The 15,040-nt window shown below is 40.6% G+C and overlaps 1 protein-coding gene across 1 annotated transcript in view; it reads left to right on the top strand.

Moving 5' to 3' along the window:
- The window catches only part of LOC126162724 (kinesin-like protein unc-104), a 373,406-nt gene that overhangs the window by 322,949 nt on the left and 35,417 nt on the right, over positions 1-15,040 (top strand). The window contains 2 exon segments of the mRNA XM_049919386.1: positions 1,938-2,158; positions 11,893-12,082. Of these exon segments, the coding sequence (XP_049775343.1) occupies positions 1,938-2,158; positions 11,893-12,082 (411 nt within the window).

The raw sequence follows: 15,040 nt of genomic DNA, 5'->3' as shown, positions 1-15,040 counted from the left end.
ACCCACCGATTCCATATTCTGCTAACAGTCATTGGATCTCTACCAATGCGAGCAGCAATGTTGCGATACGATAAACCGCAATCGCGATAGGCTACAATCCGACCTTTATCAAAGTTGGAAACTTGATGGTACGCATTTCCCCTCCTTACACGAGGTATCACATCAACATTTCACCAGGGAGTGCTGGTCAACTGCTGTTCGTGTATGAGAAATCGGTTGGAAACTTTCCTCATGTCAGCACGTTGTAGGTGTCGCCACTGGCGCGAACCTTGTGTGAATGCTCTAAAAAGCTAATCATTTGCATATCATAGCGTCTTTTTCCTGTCGGTTAAATTTCGCGTCTGTAGCACATCATCTTCGTGGTGTAGCAATTTTAATGGCCAATAGTGTTTATATATTAATTGACTTGAACTCTCTTTATAGCAATGCCTCTTGACACATGTGCTATCTATAGCATTATTATTATACCAACACTGGATTGTTGCAAGGCATTTGATTGTTCTTGCCTCTCGGCCAACCTCCCCTCCACTCCCTTTGAACTTGCAGCAAGACCAAGCAGATTCATGCTTACATATGCTAGTCCTTCATCACTCATTTTCGTACCAACTCGTTTCATTAAAACTTGTAGTTCTGTCTTTATAGTGAATAATATAAGTGAATTCGATTTACTGGCACATTAGTAAATCCTGCTAACCATTAATTCTTACTGTATATGAACTTTTAGTGCGTGTAATTAGTTTAGCATGGATATATTCGTTCAGTGGTGTCATTTTTTGTCAACTAAGACTCAACAAATTAAAATTGCTTTTCAAAAAATATGAGGGGTGGCATGCGTCGACACCACCCCCTCCTTCCCTGTGCCCTCCTGGTGGTGATGCCCATGGTCTTGTGTGTAATAAATGGGTTCATGAACCACATCTCCACAAGTAGTGTCTTAATATGTTCTCCACAGGAAGTGCATGGAACATGTTTATCAGTAGTTCGTAAGTACTGGAGAAGCCAGATTAGTATAGCTAAGCAGATAACTGTCATTGGGACAGCCTGACAATTTGTGCTTTACCACACAATAACAAGAACCTCAGCAGTTCATTTCCAGCTTCATAACTTTCTGACTTTGGGTGTAGGTATAATTTTGTCCTATATTTCTTTAAGTAATGCACACTACCTTCATTGATTCAGTTTATGGTTATTTGATGATGATGATGATGATGATGATGATGATGATGATGATGTCTTGCTATTATTAACTACACCTGAAGATAGTTTGTCCTATAAACAGTGGGGATCTGATTGCTGAGGTTTATTGTATCTTGCCAATACCACTTCTTTTCAATAGGATAATTTGCAGAAATCTTTCTCAGCAGTATTTGTATGAGAAACAATATGTGTGTTGTGGATTTGAAGTGAATTTCATGGATTGTGTTGTGAAATACAGAACATATAATACTTACAGTTATCTGTTTCGTGTATCCGGAAGTCATCAGCTTCAGATGCCGATTTAGTTATCATGACTTAATTTTCCTGTTTCCATGCATTGTTCAGGTAAATGCCAAAACTGTTCCTTCTGGCAGGTGTGTGTGTGTGTGTGTGTGTGTGTGTGTGTGTGTGTGTGTGTGTGTGCCGGCCGCGGTGGTCTAGCGGTTCTAGGCGCTCGGTCCGGAACCACGGGACTGCTACGGTCGCAGGTTCGAATCCTGCCTCGGGCATGGATGTGTGTGATGTCCTTAGGTTAGTTAGGTTTAAGTAGTTCTAAGTTCTAGGGGACTGATGACCTAAGATGTTAAGTCCCATAGTGCTCAGAGCCATTTTTTTTTGTGTGTGTGTGTGTGTGTGTGTGTGTGTGTGTGTAATACCTGAAAATGAGAACAAATATCAGTATAAATGTGTTGATTTGGTGTGAATTTTTAAAGGTGTTAAGTCCACTGTTCTGTACACAGGTCGGATAAGAAATACACCTGAACCGGAAGAGGAAGATAATGATAACTCCGTGCTGTCTTTGGGCCTCTTCCCTGGAGAATATGTGGAAATTCCTGGGGATGACCGTTCCATGTTCAGGTTTGAAGCAGCATGGGACAGCTCTCTGCACAATTCTCCTCTGTTGAATAGGGTTACCTCATATGGAGAACAGATATTTATGACTATTTCTGCTTACCTTGAGGTTAGTATACAGCATTCTAAAAGGTGTTTTTTATGTATGTAAATCATCTTGTAAGATATATATAATCAATATTTAAGTTTCCCATCAATTAATTTAATAAAACATAAAATAGAGAAAAAGGCAGTGACTTACCTAGTGGATTGATGTGTGGAGCACAGAAAAATGTAACAGAAAACAGAATTCACACTAGCTTTCAAGCACTAGCTCATTTCTAGCAAAAGTACACACATTCACACTCAGACACCCAAAAGCACATCCCGTGGGCCACAGCAAAACTAATTCTTGACACTCAGTTATTGAAAGCAATTGCCTGAGCTGATGGAAGTTGGGTCTGCCATGTAAGCAGGAGATCCCAGGTTTGAGTCCCAGTCAGGATACACATTTTCAACTGTCACTGTTGACATATATCAACGCCTGTATGCAGCTATTTCATTGTAATTTCATTCTAACGAGCTGCATGGTCACCAATGGTATCTGTTCTTTCAGACATGTTCGAAGAGAGAGAGATAATTCACACATTGGTGGAGGAAATGTGGTTGGAGAAAACAGTGCAGCACAAATTGGATGGTGGAGGAGTGGTGTGGACAGAAGAGAAAAAGGAAGACGTAAGGAGAGGCAGTGGGAACTGGTTAGCAGAGGTTTAGTCCAGGGAGATTGTGAGAGCACAGGATATACTGAAGAGACAATTCCCACGTATGCATTTCAGAGAAACTTATGCTGGATGGGAATATCCAAATGCCCTGTATAGGGAAGCAGCTGTTGAAGTCATTAGTGTTGTGGTGCACAGCATGTTCGGCAACTGGGTGCCAAGTTTGCCACAGTTTGGTAGTGTCCATTCATTCAAGCAAACAGCTGGTCATTTGTTATGCCCAGATAGAATGATGTACAGTAGTTGCAGCATAGCTGATATATAAGATGGCTGCTTTCATATTTGGTCCTGCCTTTTATTGGGTACAAAATGCCTGTAACTGGATTGCAGTAGGAGGTGGTGGGTGGATGTAAGGGACAGGTCCTGCAACTGGGCTACCCACAGAGGAATGATCCATGGGCTGCAGGATTGGGAGTAGGATGGCACCCCATGGGTAATTCATTTGTGGTCATGCCCCCAGCTCCCTCTAGTACCATGGAAGTCATTCCCTCATGTCTTAGCAGATGTCCTATCATCCTGTCCCTTCTCCTTATCAGTGTTTTCCACATATTCCTTTCCTCTCCGATTCTGCGTAGAACCTCCTCATTCCTTACCTTATCAGTCCACCTAATTTTCAACATTAGTCTATAGCACCACATCTCAAATGCTTCGATTCTCTTCTGTTCCGGTTTTCCCACAGTCCATGTTTCACTACCATACAATGCTGTACTCCAGACGTACAACCTCAGAAATTTCTTCCTCAAATTAAGGCCGGTATTTGATATTAGTAGACTTCTCTTGGCCAGAAATGCCTTTTTTGCCATAGCAAGTCTGCTTTTGATGTCCTCCTTGCTCCCTCCATCATTGGTTATTTTACTGCCTAGGTAGCAGAATTCTTTAACTTCATTGACTTCATGACCATCAATCCTGATGTTAAGTTTCTCGCTGTTCTCATTTCTACTACTTCTCATTACCTTCGTCTTTCTCCAATTTACTCTCAAACCATACTGTGTACTCATTAGACTGTCCATTCCGTTCAGCAGATCATTTAATTCTTCTTCACTTTCACTCAGGATAGCAATGTCATCAGCGAATCGTATCATTGATGTCCTTTCACCTTGTATTTTAATTCCACTCCTGAACCTTTCTTTTATTTCCATCATTGCTTCCTCGATGTACAGATTGAAGAGTAGGGCCGAAAGGCTACAGCCTTGTCTTACACCCTTCTTAATACGAGCACTTCATTCTTGATCGTCCACTCTTATTATTCCCTCTTGGTTGTTGTACATATTGTATATGACCCGTCTCTCCCTATAGCTTACCCCTACTTTTTTCAGAATCTCGAACAGCTTGCACCATTTTATATTGTCGAATGCTTTTTCCAGGTCGACAAATCCTATGAAAGTGTCTTGATTTTTCTTTAGCCTTGCTTCCATTATTAGCCGTAACGTCAGAATTGCCTCTCTCGTCCCTTTACTTTTCCTAAAGCCAAACTGATCATCACCTAGCACATTCTCAATTTTCTTTTCCATTCTTCTGTATATTATTCTTGTAAGCAGCTTTGATGCACGAGCTGTTAAGCTGACTGTGCTATAATTCTCGCACTTGTCAGCTCTTGCCGTCTTCGGAATTGTGTGGATGATGCTTTTCCGAAAGTCAGATGGTATATCCCCAGACTCATATATTCTACACACCAACGTGAATAGTCATTTTATTGCCACTTCCCCCAATGATTTTAGAAGTTCTGATGGAATGTTATCTATCCCTTCTGCCTTATTTGACCGTAAGTCCTCCAAAGCTCTTTTAAATTCTGATTCTAATACTGGATCCCCTATCTCTTCTAAATCGACTTCTGTTTCTTCTTCTATCACATCAGACAAATCTTCACCCTCATAGAGGCTTTCAATGTATCCTTTCCACCTATCTGCTCTCTCCTCTGCATTTAACAGTGGAATTCCCGTTGCACTCTTAATGTTACCACCATTGCTTTTAATGTCACCAAAGGTTGTTTTGACTTTCCTGTATGCTGAGTCTGTCCTTCCGACAATCATATCTTTTTCGATGTCTTCACATTTTTCCTGCAGCCATTTCGTCTTAGCTTCCCTGCACTTCCCATTTATTTCATTCCTCAGCGACTTGTATTTCTGTATTCCTGTGTATTCCTGATTTTCCCAGAACATGTTTGTACTTCCTCCTTTCATCAATCAACTGAAGTATTTCTTCTGTTACCCATGGTTTCTTCGCAGCTACCTTCTTTGTACCTATGTTTTCCTTCCCAACTTCTGTGATGGCCCTTTTTAGAGATGTCCATTCCTCTTCAACTGTACTGCCTACTGTGCTATTCCTTATTGCTGTATCTATAGCGTTAGAGAACTTCGAACGTATCTCGTCATTCCTTAGTACTTCCGTATCCCACTTCTTTGCGTATTGATTCTTCCTGACTAATGTCTTGAACTTCAGCCTACTCTTCATCACTACTATAATGTGATCTGAGTCTATATCTGCTCCTGGATATGCCTTACAATCCAGTATCTGATTTCGGAATCACTGTCTGACCATGATGTAGTCTAATTGAAATCTTCCCGTATCTCCCGGCCTTTTCCAAGTATACCTCCTTCTCTTGTGATTCTTGAACAGGGTATTCGCTATTACTAGCTGAAACTTGTTACAGAACTCAATTGGTCTTTCTCCTCTTTCATTCCTTGTCCCAAGCCCATATTCTCCTGTAACCTTTTCTTCTACTCCTTCCCCTACAACTGCATTCCAGTCGCCCATGACTATTAGATTTTCGTCCCCCTTTACATACTGCATTACCCTTTCAATATCCTCATACACTTTCTCTATCTGTTCATCTTCAGCTTGCGACGTCGGCATGTATACCTGAACTATCGTTGTCGGTGTTGGTCTGCTGTCGATTCTGATTAGAACAATCCGGTCCCTGAACTGTTCACAGTAACACACTCTCTGCCCTACCTTCCTATTCATAACGAATCCTACACCTGTTATACCATTTTCTGCTGCTGTTGATATTACCCGCTGACCCCTACTATATCTAGATTGAGCCTTTGCATTTCCCTTTTCAGATTTTCTAGTTTCCCTACCACGTTCAAGCTTCTGACATTCCACGCCCCGACTCGTAGAACGTTATCCTTTCATTGATTATTCAATCTTTTTCTCATGGTAACCTCCACCTTGGCAGTCCCCTCCCGGAGATCCGAATGGGGGACTATTCCGGAATCTTTTGCCAATGGAGAGATCATCATGACACTTCTTCAAACACAGGCCACATGTCCTGTGGATACACGTTACAAGTAACCAACTGTCTACTCACATGAATAGCCACCACAAAACTGTGGCATACAGCACACTTGGCCACCCAGTTGTTGAACATGCTAAATGCTACAGCAGAAATTATTCCAGCAGCTACTTCCCTAAGCAGGCCGTTTGGATACTCCCTCCCAACACAAGTTTCTGTGAACTACACAGGTGGGTATTGTTTCTCCAGCATATCCAGCAATCTTTCAGTCTCCCTGGTCTAAACCTCCTCTAGCCTTTTCCCTCTGTCTCAACTTGCCTATCCCTTTCTCTCTTTCATCCACACCACTCCATCTCTGTCCAGATTGTGCACTGCCTGCTCCCACCACTCTCCGTCCTCCTCATCCCTCCCCCCACCCATGCAGACATTATCTCCCCCCCCCTCTCTACATATCTCTCTGTCTCCCTCTGCCCCCTCTCCCTCCCTCCCTTCCTCCCTCCCTCCCCGTTTCCATTCCTCTCTCTTCTCTCTACTCTCCCTTTCTCTCTTCATCTTCACCTTCCTCTTTCCCCTCCCTCCCATTTTCCCCCTACCTTTATCCGCTCAACATCTTCCTGCTTGTGTCTGTATACACTCCTGGAAATTGAAATAAGAACACCGTGAATTCATTGTACCAGGAAGGGGAAACTTTATTGACACATTCCTGGGGTCAGATACATCACATGATCACACTGACAGAACCACAGGCACATAGACACAGGCAACAGAGCATGCACAATGTCGGCACTAGTACAGTGTATATCCACCTTTTGCAGCAATGCAGGCTGCTATTCTCCCATGGAGACGATCGTAGAGATGCTGGATGTAGTCCTGTGGAACGTCTTGCCATGCCATTTCCACCTGGCACCTCAGTTGGACCAGCGTTCGTGCGGGACGTGCAGACCGCGTGAGACGACGCTTCATCCAGTCCCAAACATGCTCAATGGTGGACAGATCCGGAGATCTTGCTGGCCAGGGTAGTTGACTTACACCTTCTAGAGCACATTGGGTGGCACGGGATACATGCGGACGTGCATTGTCCTGTTGGAACAGCAAGTTCCCTTGCCAGTCTAGGAATGGTAGAACGATGGGTTCGATGACGGTTTGGATGTACCGTGCACTATTCAGTGTCCCCTCTACAATCACCAGTGGTGTACGGCCAGTGTAGGAGATCGCTCCTCACACCATGATGCCGGGTGTTGGCCCTGTGTGCCTCGGTCGTATGCAGTCCTGATTGTGGCGCTCACCTGCATGGCGCCAAACACGCATACGACCATCATTGGCACCAAGGCAGAAGCGACTCTCATCGCTGAAGACGACACGTCTCCATTCGTCCCTCCATTCACGCCTGTCGCGACACCACTGGAGGCGGGCTGCACGATGTTGGGGCGTGAGCGGAAGACGGCCTAACGGTGTGCGGGACCGTAGCCCAGCTTCATGGAGACGGTTGCGAATGGTCCTCGCCGATACCCCAGGAGCAACAGTGTCCCTAATTTGCTGGGAAGTGGCGGTACGATCCCCTACGGCACTGCGTAGGATCCTACGGTCTTGGCGTGCATCCGTGCGTCGCTGCGGTCCAGTCCCAGGTCGACGGGCACGTGCACCTTCCGCCGACCACTGGCGACAACATCGATGTACTGTGGAGACCTCACGCCCCACGTGTTGAGCAATTCGGCGGTACGTCCACCCGGCCTCCCGCATGCCCACTATACGCCCTCGCTCAAAGTCCGTCAACTGCACATACGGTTCATGTCCACGCTGTCGCGGCATGCTACCAGTGTTAAAGACTGCGATGGAGCTCCGTATGCCACGGCAAACTGGCTGACACTGACGGCGGCGGTGCACAAATGCTGCGCAGCTAGCGCCATTCAACGGCCAACACCTCGGTTCCTGGTGTGTCCGCTGTGCCGTGCGTGTGATCATTGCTTGTACAGCCCTCTCGCAGTGTCCGGAGCAAGTATGGTGGGTCTGACACACCGGTGTCAATGTGTTCTTTTTTCCATTTCCAGGAGTGTATGTGCGGATGGATATGTGTGTGTGTGCGAGTGAATACCTGTCCCTTTTTCCCCCTAAAGTAAGTCTTTCTGCTCACAGGATTGGAATGACTCCTTACCCTCTCCCTTAAAACCCACATCCTTTCGTCTTTCCCTCTCCTTCCCTCTTTCCTGATGAAGCAACCATGGGTTGCGAAAGCTTGAATTTTGTGTGTATGTTTGTGTTTGTTAGTGTCTCTATCAACATACCAACGCTTTCGTTAAATAAATGATTCAGGTGCCTTTTCAATTTTATCGTCATTTAATTGTTCTCCACATGATATAAACAGCATTCTAAAAGACCAACTGTCCAAAGCACATCAAGGCAAAACACACTGAGAGATAACACTGAAACTGAGACGAAAGACTGAGCCCCTTCACCAGTGCTGCATTCCTTTATATACAATTTTAACAATGAATTTCAAAATAACCCATTATTAATTTTAAACAATTTCAATGTTACAATTAAAATTTACAAAACGTAAAGAAACTGATGTTACAGCCAAATAAGGTATAAAATACAATATCGAATGGCATAATTTTTGTAGTATCATCTGTAGTTTTAAATCGTCCGCCCCCAGTAGCTGAATGGTCAGCGTGACGGATTGTCAATCCTCTGAGCCCGGGTTCGATTCCCAGCTGGGTCGGGGAATTTTCTCTACCCAGGGACTGAGTGTTGTGCTGTCCTCATCATCATCTTATCATCCTCATCAACTGCAGGTCACCGAAGTGGCATCATATTGAAAGACCGGCACCCAGCGAACGGTCTGCCCGACGGGGGGCCCTAGCCATACGATTAAATAAATAAATAAATGTATTTTTAAATATGAAAATCAAACTGAATTTTAATTACAATAATGTCTCTTGTATTATTTTAGTTATGTAATTAATTACAATTTGGATTTGGTTACTAACATTCAATGACAGTACAGAACTCGTGCTTTATCCGATTACATACGTAAAATTCACAAACAAGGCCTCAAATTCTGGAAATCTGAAAGTTGTGTGATGTAAACACTTGGAGAGTTAATTAGAAATGTAATTACAAAGAATATTAATTACAGAGAAGGACATAAAAATAATAGCAAATGAAAATACATCACTCGGTAATAACTTTTAAGCTGTTTCTCAAGATAGTGAGGTTTTCTGTTACTGGATTTTTAGTTTATCATTTTGTTAATTAGAATCATTTATTTTTCATGCTAACATTTCTGCAGTCTCTAGTTATTTATTGCTAATCACTTATTACTTCAATTTTCTCGATCTGATATTTAATATGCATATGTACATAATTTTGTTAATGACAACAGTCTATTGACAATCACGAGAATTTATGCCATTACAGAATATTCTATATGTGTTTACAAAGAATAAAAGTTTTTTGGCAAATTGAACTGAATGTTACCTATAAAGATACACATAAAAGGCCTTAGGAAGCACTGAACCGTATGATAAACACACGGATGCATATAAAAAAAAGGTGATGTCAGACACTTCATAAAAATCTTAGGGGAGGCTGTAGCATTATAATATGTCATGTAATTTTTCTGTCACCAACATGTGGGTGGCACCCAATGAAATGTTCAGTATTTCAGAAAGTGATCTTAAGATAATTCATCGATCCTCTCTCACAATGACAGCAGCTGTGTTGTTGTTTTCTTCCATGAGAGCAGTAACTGGAGCACCGGGTCCACCTTCCTTTGAAATTGATTGTCTCCCCTTTTTAAATGTTTTAAACCACCTTAGAGCTATGCTTCAGGGAAGAACAGACTCTCCATAGGCCTCCTGTAACTTTGTATAGGCCTCCACTGAAGATTTGTTGCACATTAAGCTAACAGAATATCATAAGATTAAATTTTAGCGAAAACAGCCCTCATATAACTTATTTGCTGAAGAATGGTACTAATTGGCACAAAATATTACTAATCACAAAAATATACTGAGAGATTTTAGAAACTGTATACTATAATTATATTTAACTGAATCACACATATATAATTGAGAAATATAATTTTGTTTTCAATAAGTAAGTGACAATGTTAATCAGAAATATTGGTGTTCTGAAACTCCAAGTACCATTAATAAACTCATTGAACTCATATTTTCCCATAAAGAACAACATTGTATTAAATTTAATTTTATTGTTATATTCCCCACCTACTTCTCCTCTCTGGAAATACGTTGCTCTCAACTTTTCTAACTTCAGCGTTGATAAACTCATTACTGGTGTCATAAACTCATTACTGGTGTCCAGTCACTTTACATTTCATTCACATTGGTATCACATTTATTTCAGTGTTCTGTTTCTTCATAAATGTAACCTGTTTATGAGAAATAGTTATTTGTTTCCCAGAAATTTTTAATGTCCTTTGTTAGTTTCCAGCATGACTTAAAGGGTTTTTCACCAGTAACACTTTTGTGTATATCTGTATACCTCGTTGTGCTGATCCTCACTTAAGTAGCAATATCTCATGTGAACCGAATGAGGCAACAGATAACAATTTCGTCAGCAGCACTTTTGCAATTTCTTGAGATTGATTGCAGACATACTTCAGAAAAACAGAATAGTAAATACTCAATTAAGTGCCTTTGCATTATCAAATGTGTACATGATGGAGCATATGATGATGATGATGATGATGATGATGATGATGATGATAAGTTATGTTGCCAAAATATTGTGCAGGAACACACGAAAAACTGGTAGCATCTGAGAGGACATCATGCAACTCACCTTTATTTTTCTGCAGCGTTATATTGTACTCGTACATTCCTTTATTTTTCAATTCATGTCCTGGCATCCTTTATTTTTCTGTGTTTACATGTTTGCATTTTCCTCCATATGTTAGTTTCCATGTCTATTTTACTTCATATTTAACGCTCTTTACCACCACCACCTTCCCTCCCTCTTCCCCCCCCCTCCTCCTCCTCCTCCTCCTCCTCCTCCTCCTCCTCCTCCTCCCTCTCCCTTATTATTTTATTCTGTTTGTCCATATTTTGCATTTTCTGTTTTATAATAAAACATAATATGTGCTTAGATACACACACAAACAAACACAAACATACACACAAATTTCTAGCTTTCGCAACCAACAGTTGCCTCGTCAGGAAAGAGGGAAGGAGAGGGAAAGACGAAAGGATTTGGGTTTTAAGGGAGAGGGTAAGGAGTCATTCCAATCCCGGGAGCGGAAAGACTTACCTTAGGGGGAAAAAAGTATACCCGTCCTTTTTTCTCCCTAAGGTAAGTCTTTCCGCTCCCGGGATTGTAATGACTCCGTACCCTCTCCCTTAAAACCCACATCCTTTCGTCTTTCCCTCTCCTTCCCTCTTTCCCGACGAGGCAACCGTTGGTTGCAAAAGCTAGAATTTTGTGTGTATGTTTGTGTTTGTTTGTGTGTGTATCGATGTGCCAGCGCTTTCGTTTGGTAAGTCAAATCATCTTTGTTTTTAGATATATAATATGTGCTTAAATATATATGTTTTTTTTTTTTTGAGCTGGTGTGTTGTTACAAAATGTTCTGCCATCATACCACGCTTTTTCTTTAAAATAATGCTGAACTGTGCATTCTGAGCTTTCTTTGAACAGTTTTGTCTCACCCTTTTGCTATAACTAGAGACTAAAGATAATTACCACAGTAAGAATCCAAATGCTAATTTAAGCAATGTGTTTCTTGCATGAAAATTATTTTAATCTTTGATTCATGCACTTGTGAGACTGCAAATGGTCCTAGTATTATTTTACTGAAAAGGCTAATTTACTTAATTGCTTCATTTATAGCTGGAGAACTGTGGGCGTCCGGCAATTATCACCAAGGATTTGAGCATGATCATTTATGGACGAGATGCGCGAACTGGCCCACGATCACTGAAACATTTGTTTTCTGGGCATTATCGTAATGCTGAGGCAAACCGTCTGTCTGGTGTCTACGAGTTAGTGCTGAAAAGAGCATCAGAAGCAGGTAGTCCAGGTTTGTTCCCCTTTGTCCCAGATTAGACTGTAGGAACGCAGCCAGTACCTTGAACAGAGAAATAACTCTTAACCATTATATAACTGTGACCTCTGTAAGGTGAAGATTAAGCTGTTTGTGGATGAACAGTTAAATGTCTTATTAATGTTTAGAAGCACCAAATGTTGGTATTCATGACTTTAGTTTGATAATTTTTTTGAGAGAATGATACCTATGAGATGCTGCCCAAAATGTAATGACATGTAATATGTAGGTAACATTATTTCCTCTATAGAAACAGTTACACTTCACAAGTCACCATGTGGTGTATAATAAAGAGGATGTATGTTGTCGGAATTATTTTCTTTCTTTGCGTCCCATTCACAAGTGCTTATGGAAAAATAAATGAACCTTTCTGCATGTAATTAATCTCTTTAATTTTATCAGTGTAATCTTTGTGTGTTATGTACACACACATTGTTTCTATGCTGATTTCAGGAAGGAGAATGAGGGTCATCCCATTTATGTACTGTTATAATAATACTTAATTAATACTTAAATAATAATAATAATTATTATTATTATTTCTTGTGGATCTATGGTGTGGTCCAAGTCTTCCAATTGGACATCACTTTGGTGACATGTATTTTCTTAACCTACCCAAGTTACCCAACTTTGGAAAAGGAACATACAGTTTAATGTAGAATCCAAATCGTGGGTCATTTCAGGTGAATTTCCACATCATTGAGAGCCAACTGGTAGGTTAAAATGCAGACTAAAAGACCTGTGTTCCAACAGGGAGTTGATCTCATGAAGTTTTATACTTTACAGCTATACCAGCAGGTCTGACATTACGTACTTCTCCATCAAGGGAATTGTGTACTGTTTAGTTCAGAGCACATAACCATAGAGCAGGAATATTTATGAAGTCACCAAGATACATTGTCTCTAAAGCCACAAGATTTGAGTAAGGTGTGGCTTTTGCCTATGAGTGCCCTGCAAGTTTTGAATGTGATTGCATTGTTAGCACAAACAGATCTCATTCAGTAGCATTGTGGATTTTGTACACACATTTCATAGGCACCATAACAATTTGCATTTGATATTTAGAATGAACTTGGTTTAAAGCAGTGATGAAATGAATCCAAGGTCATTCACGTGTTTGTGACAATTGTCACAGCTTAGAGACCACTGTTCCGTTTGTTATAGGAAAGGAAAGAATAGGCAAAACTGTATTTTAGGTTTTATTCCACATTTCATTTTATTTCCAATTCTCTGTTTTAATAAAATACTCTGTGGCAGCATTGAAAAATGGCTTCCTAGTGTTGCCAAAGTGAATGTGTTCTAACAAACATTTAATTTGAAGCTATATGTATGCAGCATATTAGTGATTTGTCACATTTTGAAATATTTTTAGTGACAATAATCTTCGTTCTTATTTTCTGGTTCGATGTTTTTAACATTCATTCATCCTTAGCAAAACTAAAATCTCCAACTTATAGGTACTAGGACTATAGATTCCTTTTGTAATTACTTTAAAATAAGCACAGTGGTTTGAAGGCCTATGTTCTCTGTCATGAATAAATCATACATGCAGGCAAAAATTGCTCAAATGTTTATACATTTTACAGATCGACTGGCAGGACACTCCAACACTACAATGTAGCACTTGTATCTTACATACATAAATCAGTCCTTTAAGTCTTTATTAGACTGTGCCTTGATATTTGTAACATGTAGAGCCCCACTTATTAGTATGATAACTACTATTAGATATCTGGATTATTTACCTATGAAAAGTAACTTTTACTGCTTTGATATATTCTGACTTGCATGCATAGCAACAACATTTATTTACCAGTGCTGTTACCACTATATAAATGTGTAAAAACAGGACAAATAATTGTCATATTAAAGTTTTGCTCTTAGTGCAAAATGTAAACAAACAGCATATTGATGATGTATGACATTTCTGGTTTGATGAACACACAGAGTTAACAAATGCTAAAATGTTTCATGCAGTCAAAGCTAAAACTTTATCTGTGAGATGTAGTGAGTGTTATCTGTGAAGGATCCCGTTGTGCGATATGTACTGTTGATCAAATGTGTTCAGGCAGTTATATCTGAGTCTTCTTCATAGTACCCATGCAGTGTTTGAAGAAGGGAACAGTAGTAACTTTTAAGCAAAGGAATTTCACATCTTGCAATCTCAAGTCTGGACAGGAAGCATGTTACTGAATGACTTTGACTTAGTCACTAATTTAACATGTGAACATTGTAGGAAAAGACAGAGTGTTACTTACGGTAAAGAAGACACATTATGTTGCAAACAGGCACAAGTAAAAGACACTTACATAAAGCTTTTTGCCACAGTCTTCATCAGTAAAAGATAGTCAAACACTATTTGTACACACAAGCAAGCGCACACCTCATGCGCACATGGGCTGAGATGCTAGAGTTGCTGATCATATGTGCATGAGGTGTGTGCTTGCTTGTATGTATGGATGGTGTGTGTCTCTCTTTTGCTGATGTAAGCTGTTGCTGAAAGCTTTATCTAAGTGTCTTTTAATTGTGCCTGTGTGCAACGTAATGTGTCTTCTTTATAGTAAGTAGCAATCTGTCTTTTTGTACATCGTTGGAGTGTCCATTGTTTAATTTCACACGTGATTCAGAGGAGGATTCGTTTGATGGATCAGTACACTTAGAAGAAATCTCAAGTTCATTTAAGGCTCTCAATGCCCTCACCATCTTTCTCTCAATTTAATTGGATTTCTACATGTTTGCAGTCTTGTGACTTCATTTATATCTGTAGGGCTGCTTTCTCTGCTTACACATCAGATCTTGAGAAAAGCCATTCCAGTATCAATAGTAAAACATATATGCCGATAAATGTACCACACATAATCTACAGTCATTCTCCAACTAAGTGCTTTTTTTTCTAGGCATCTGTACTGACTTTCATCTTAGAAAAAATTTCTT

This window comes from Schistocerca cancellata, chromosome 2 (assembly GCF_023864275.1).
Source record: "Schistocerca cancellata isolate TAMUIC-IGC-003103 chromosome 2, iqSchCanc2.1, whole genome shotgun sequence".
Taxonomy (NCBI): Eukaryota; Metazoa; Arthropoda; class Insecta; order Orthoptera; family Acrididae; genus Schistocerca; species Schistocerca cancellata.
Note: the sequence above shows the minus strand (reverse complement) of the source record. Positions and strands in the feature narration are given on the sequence as shown.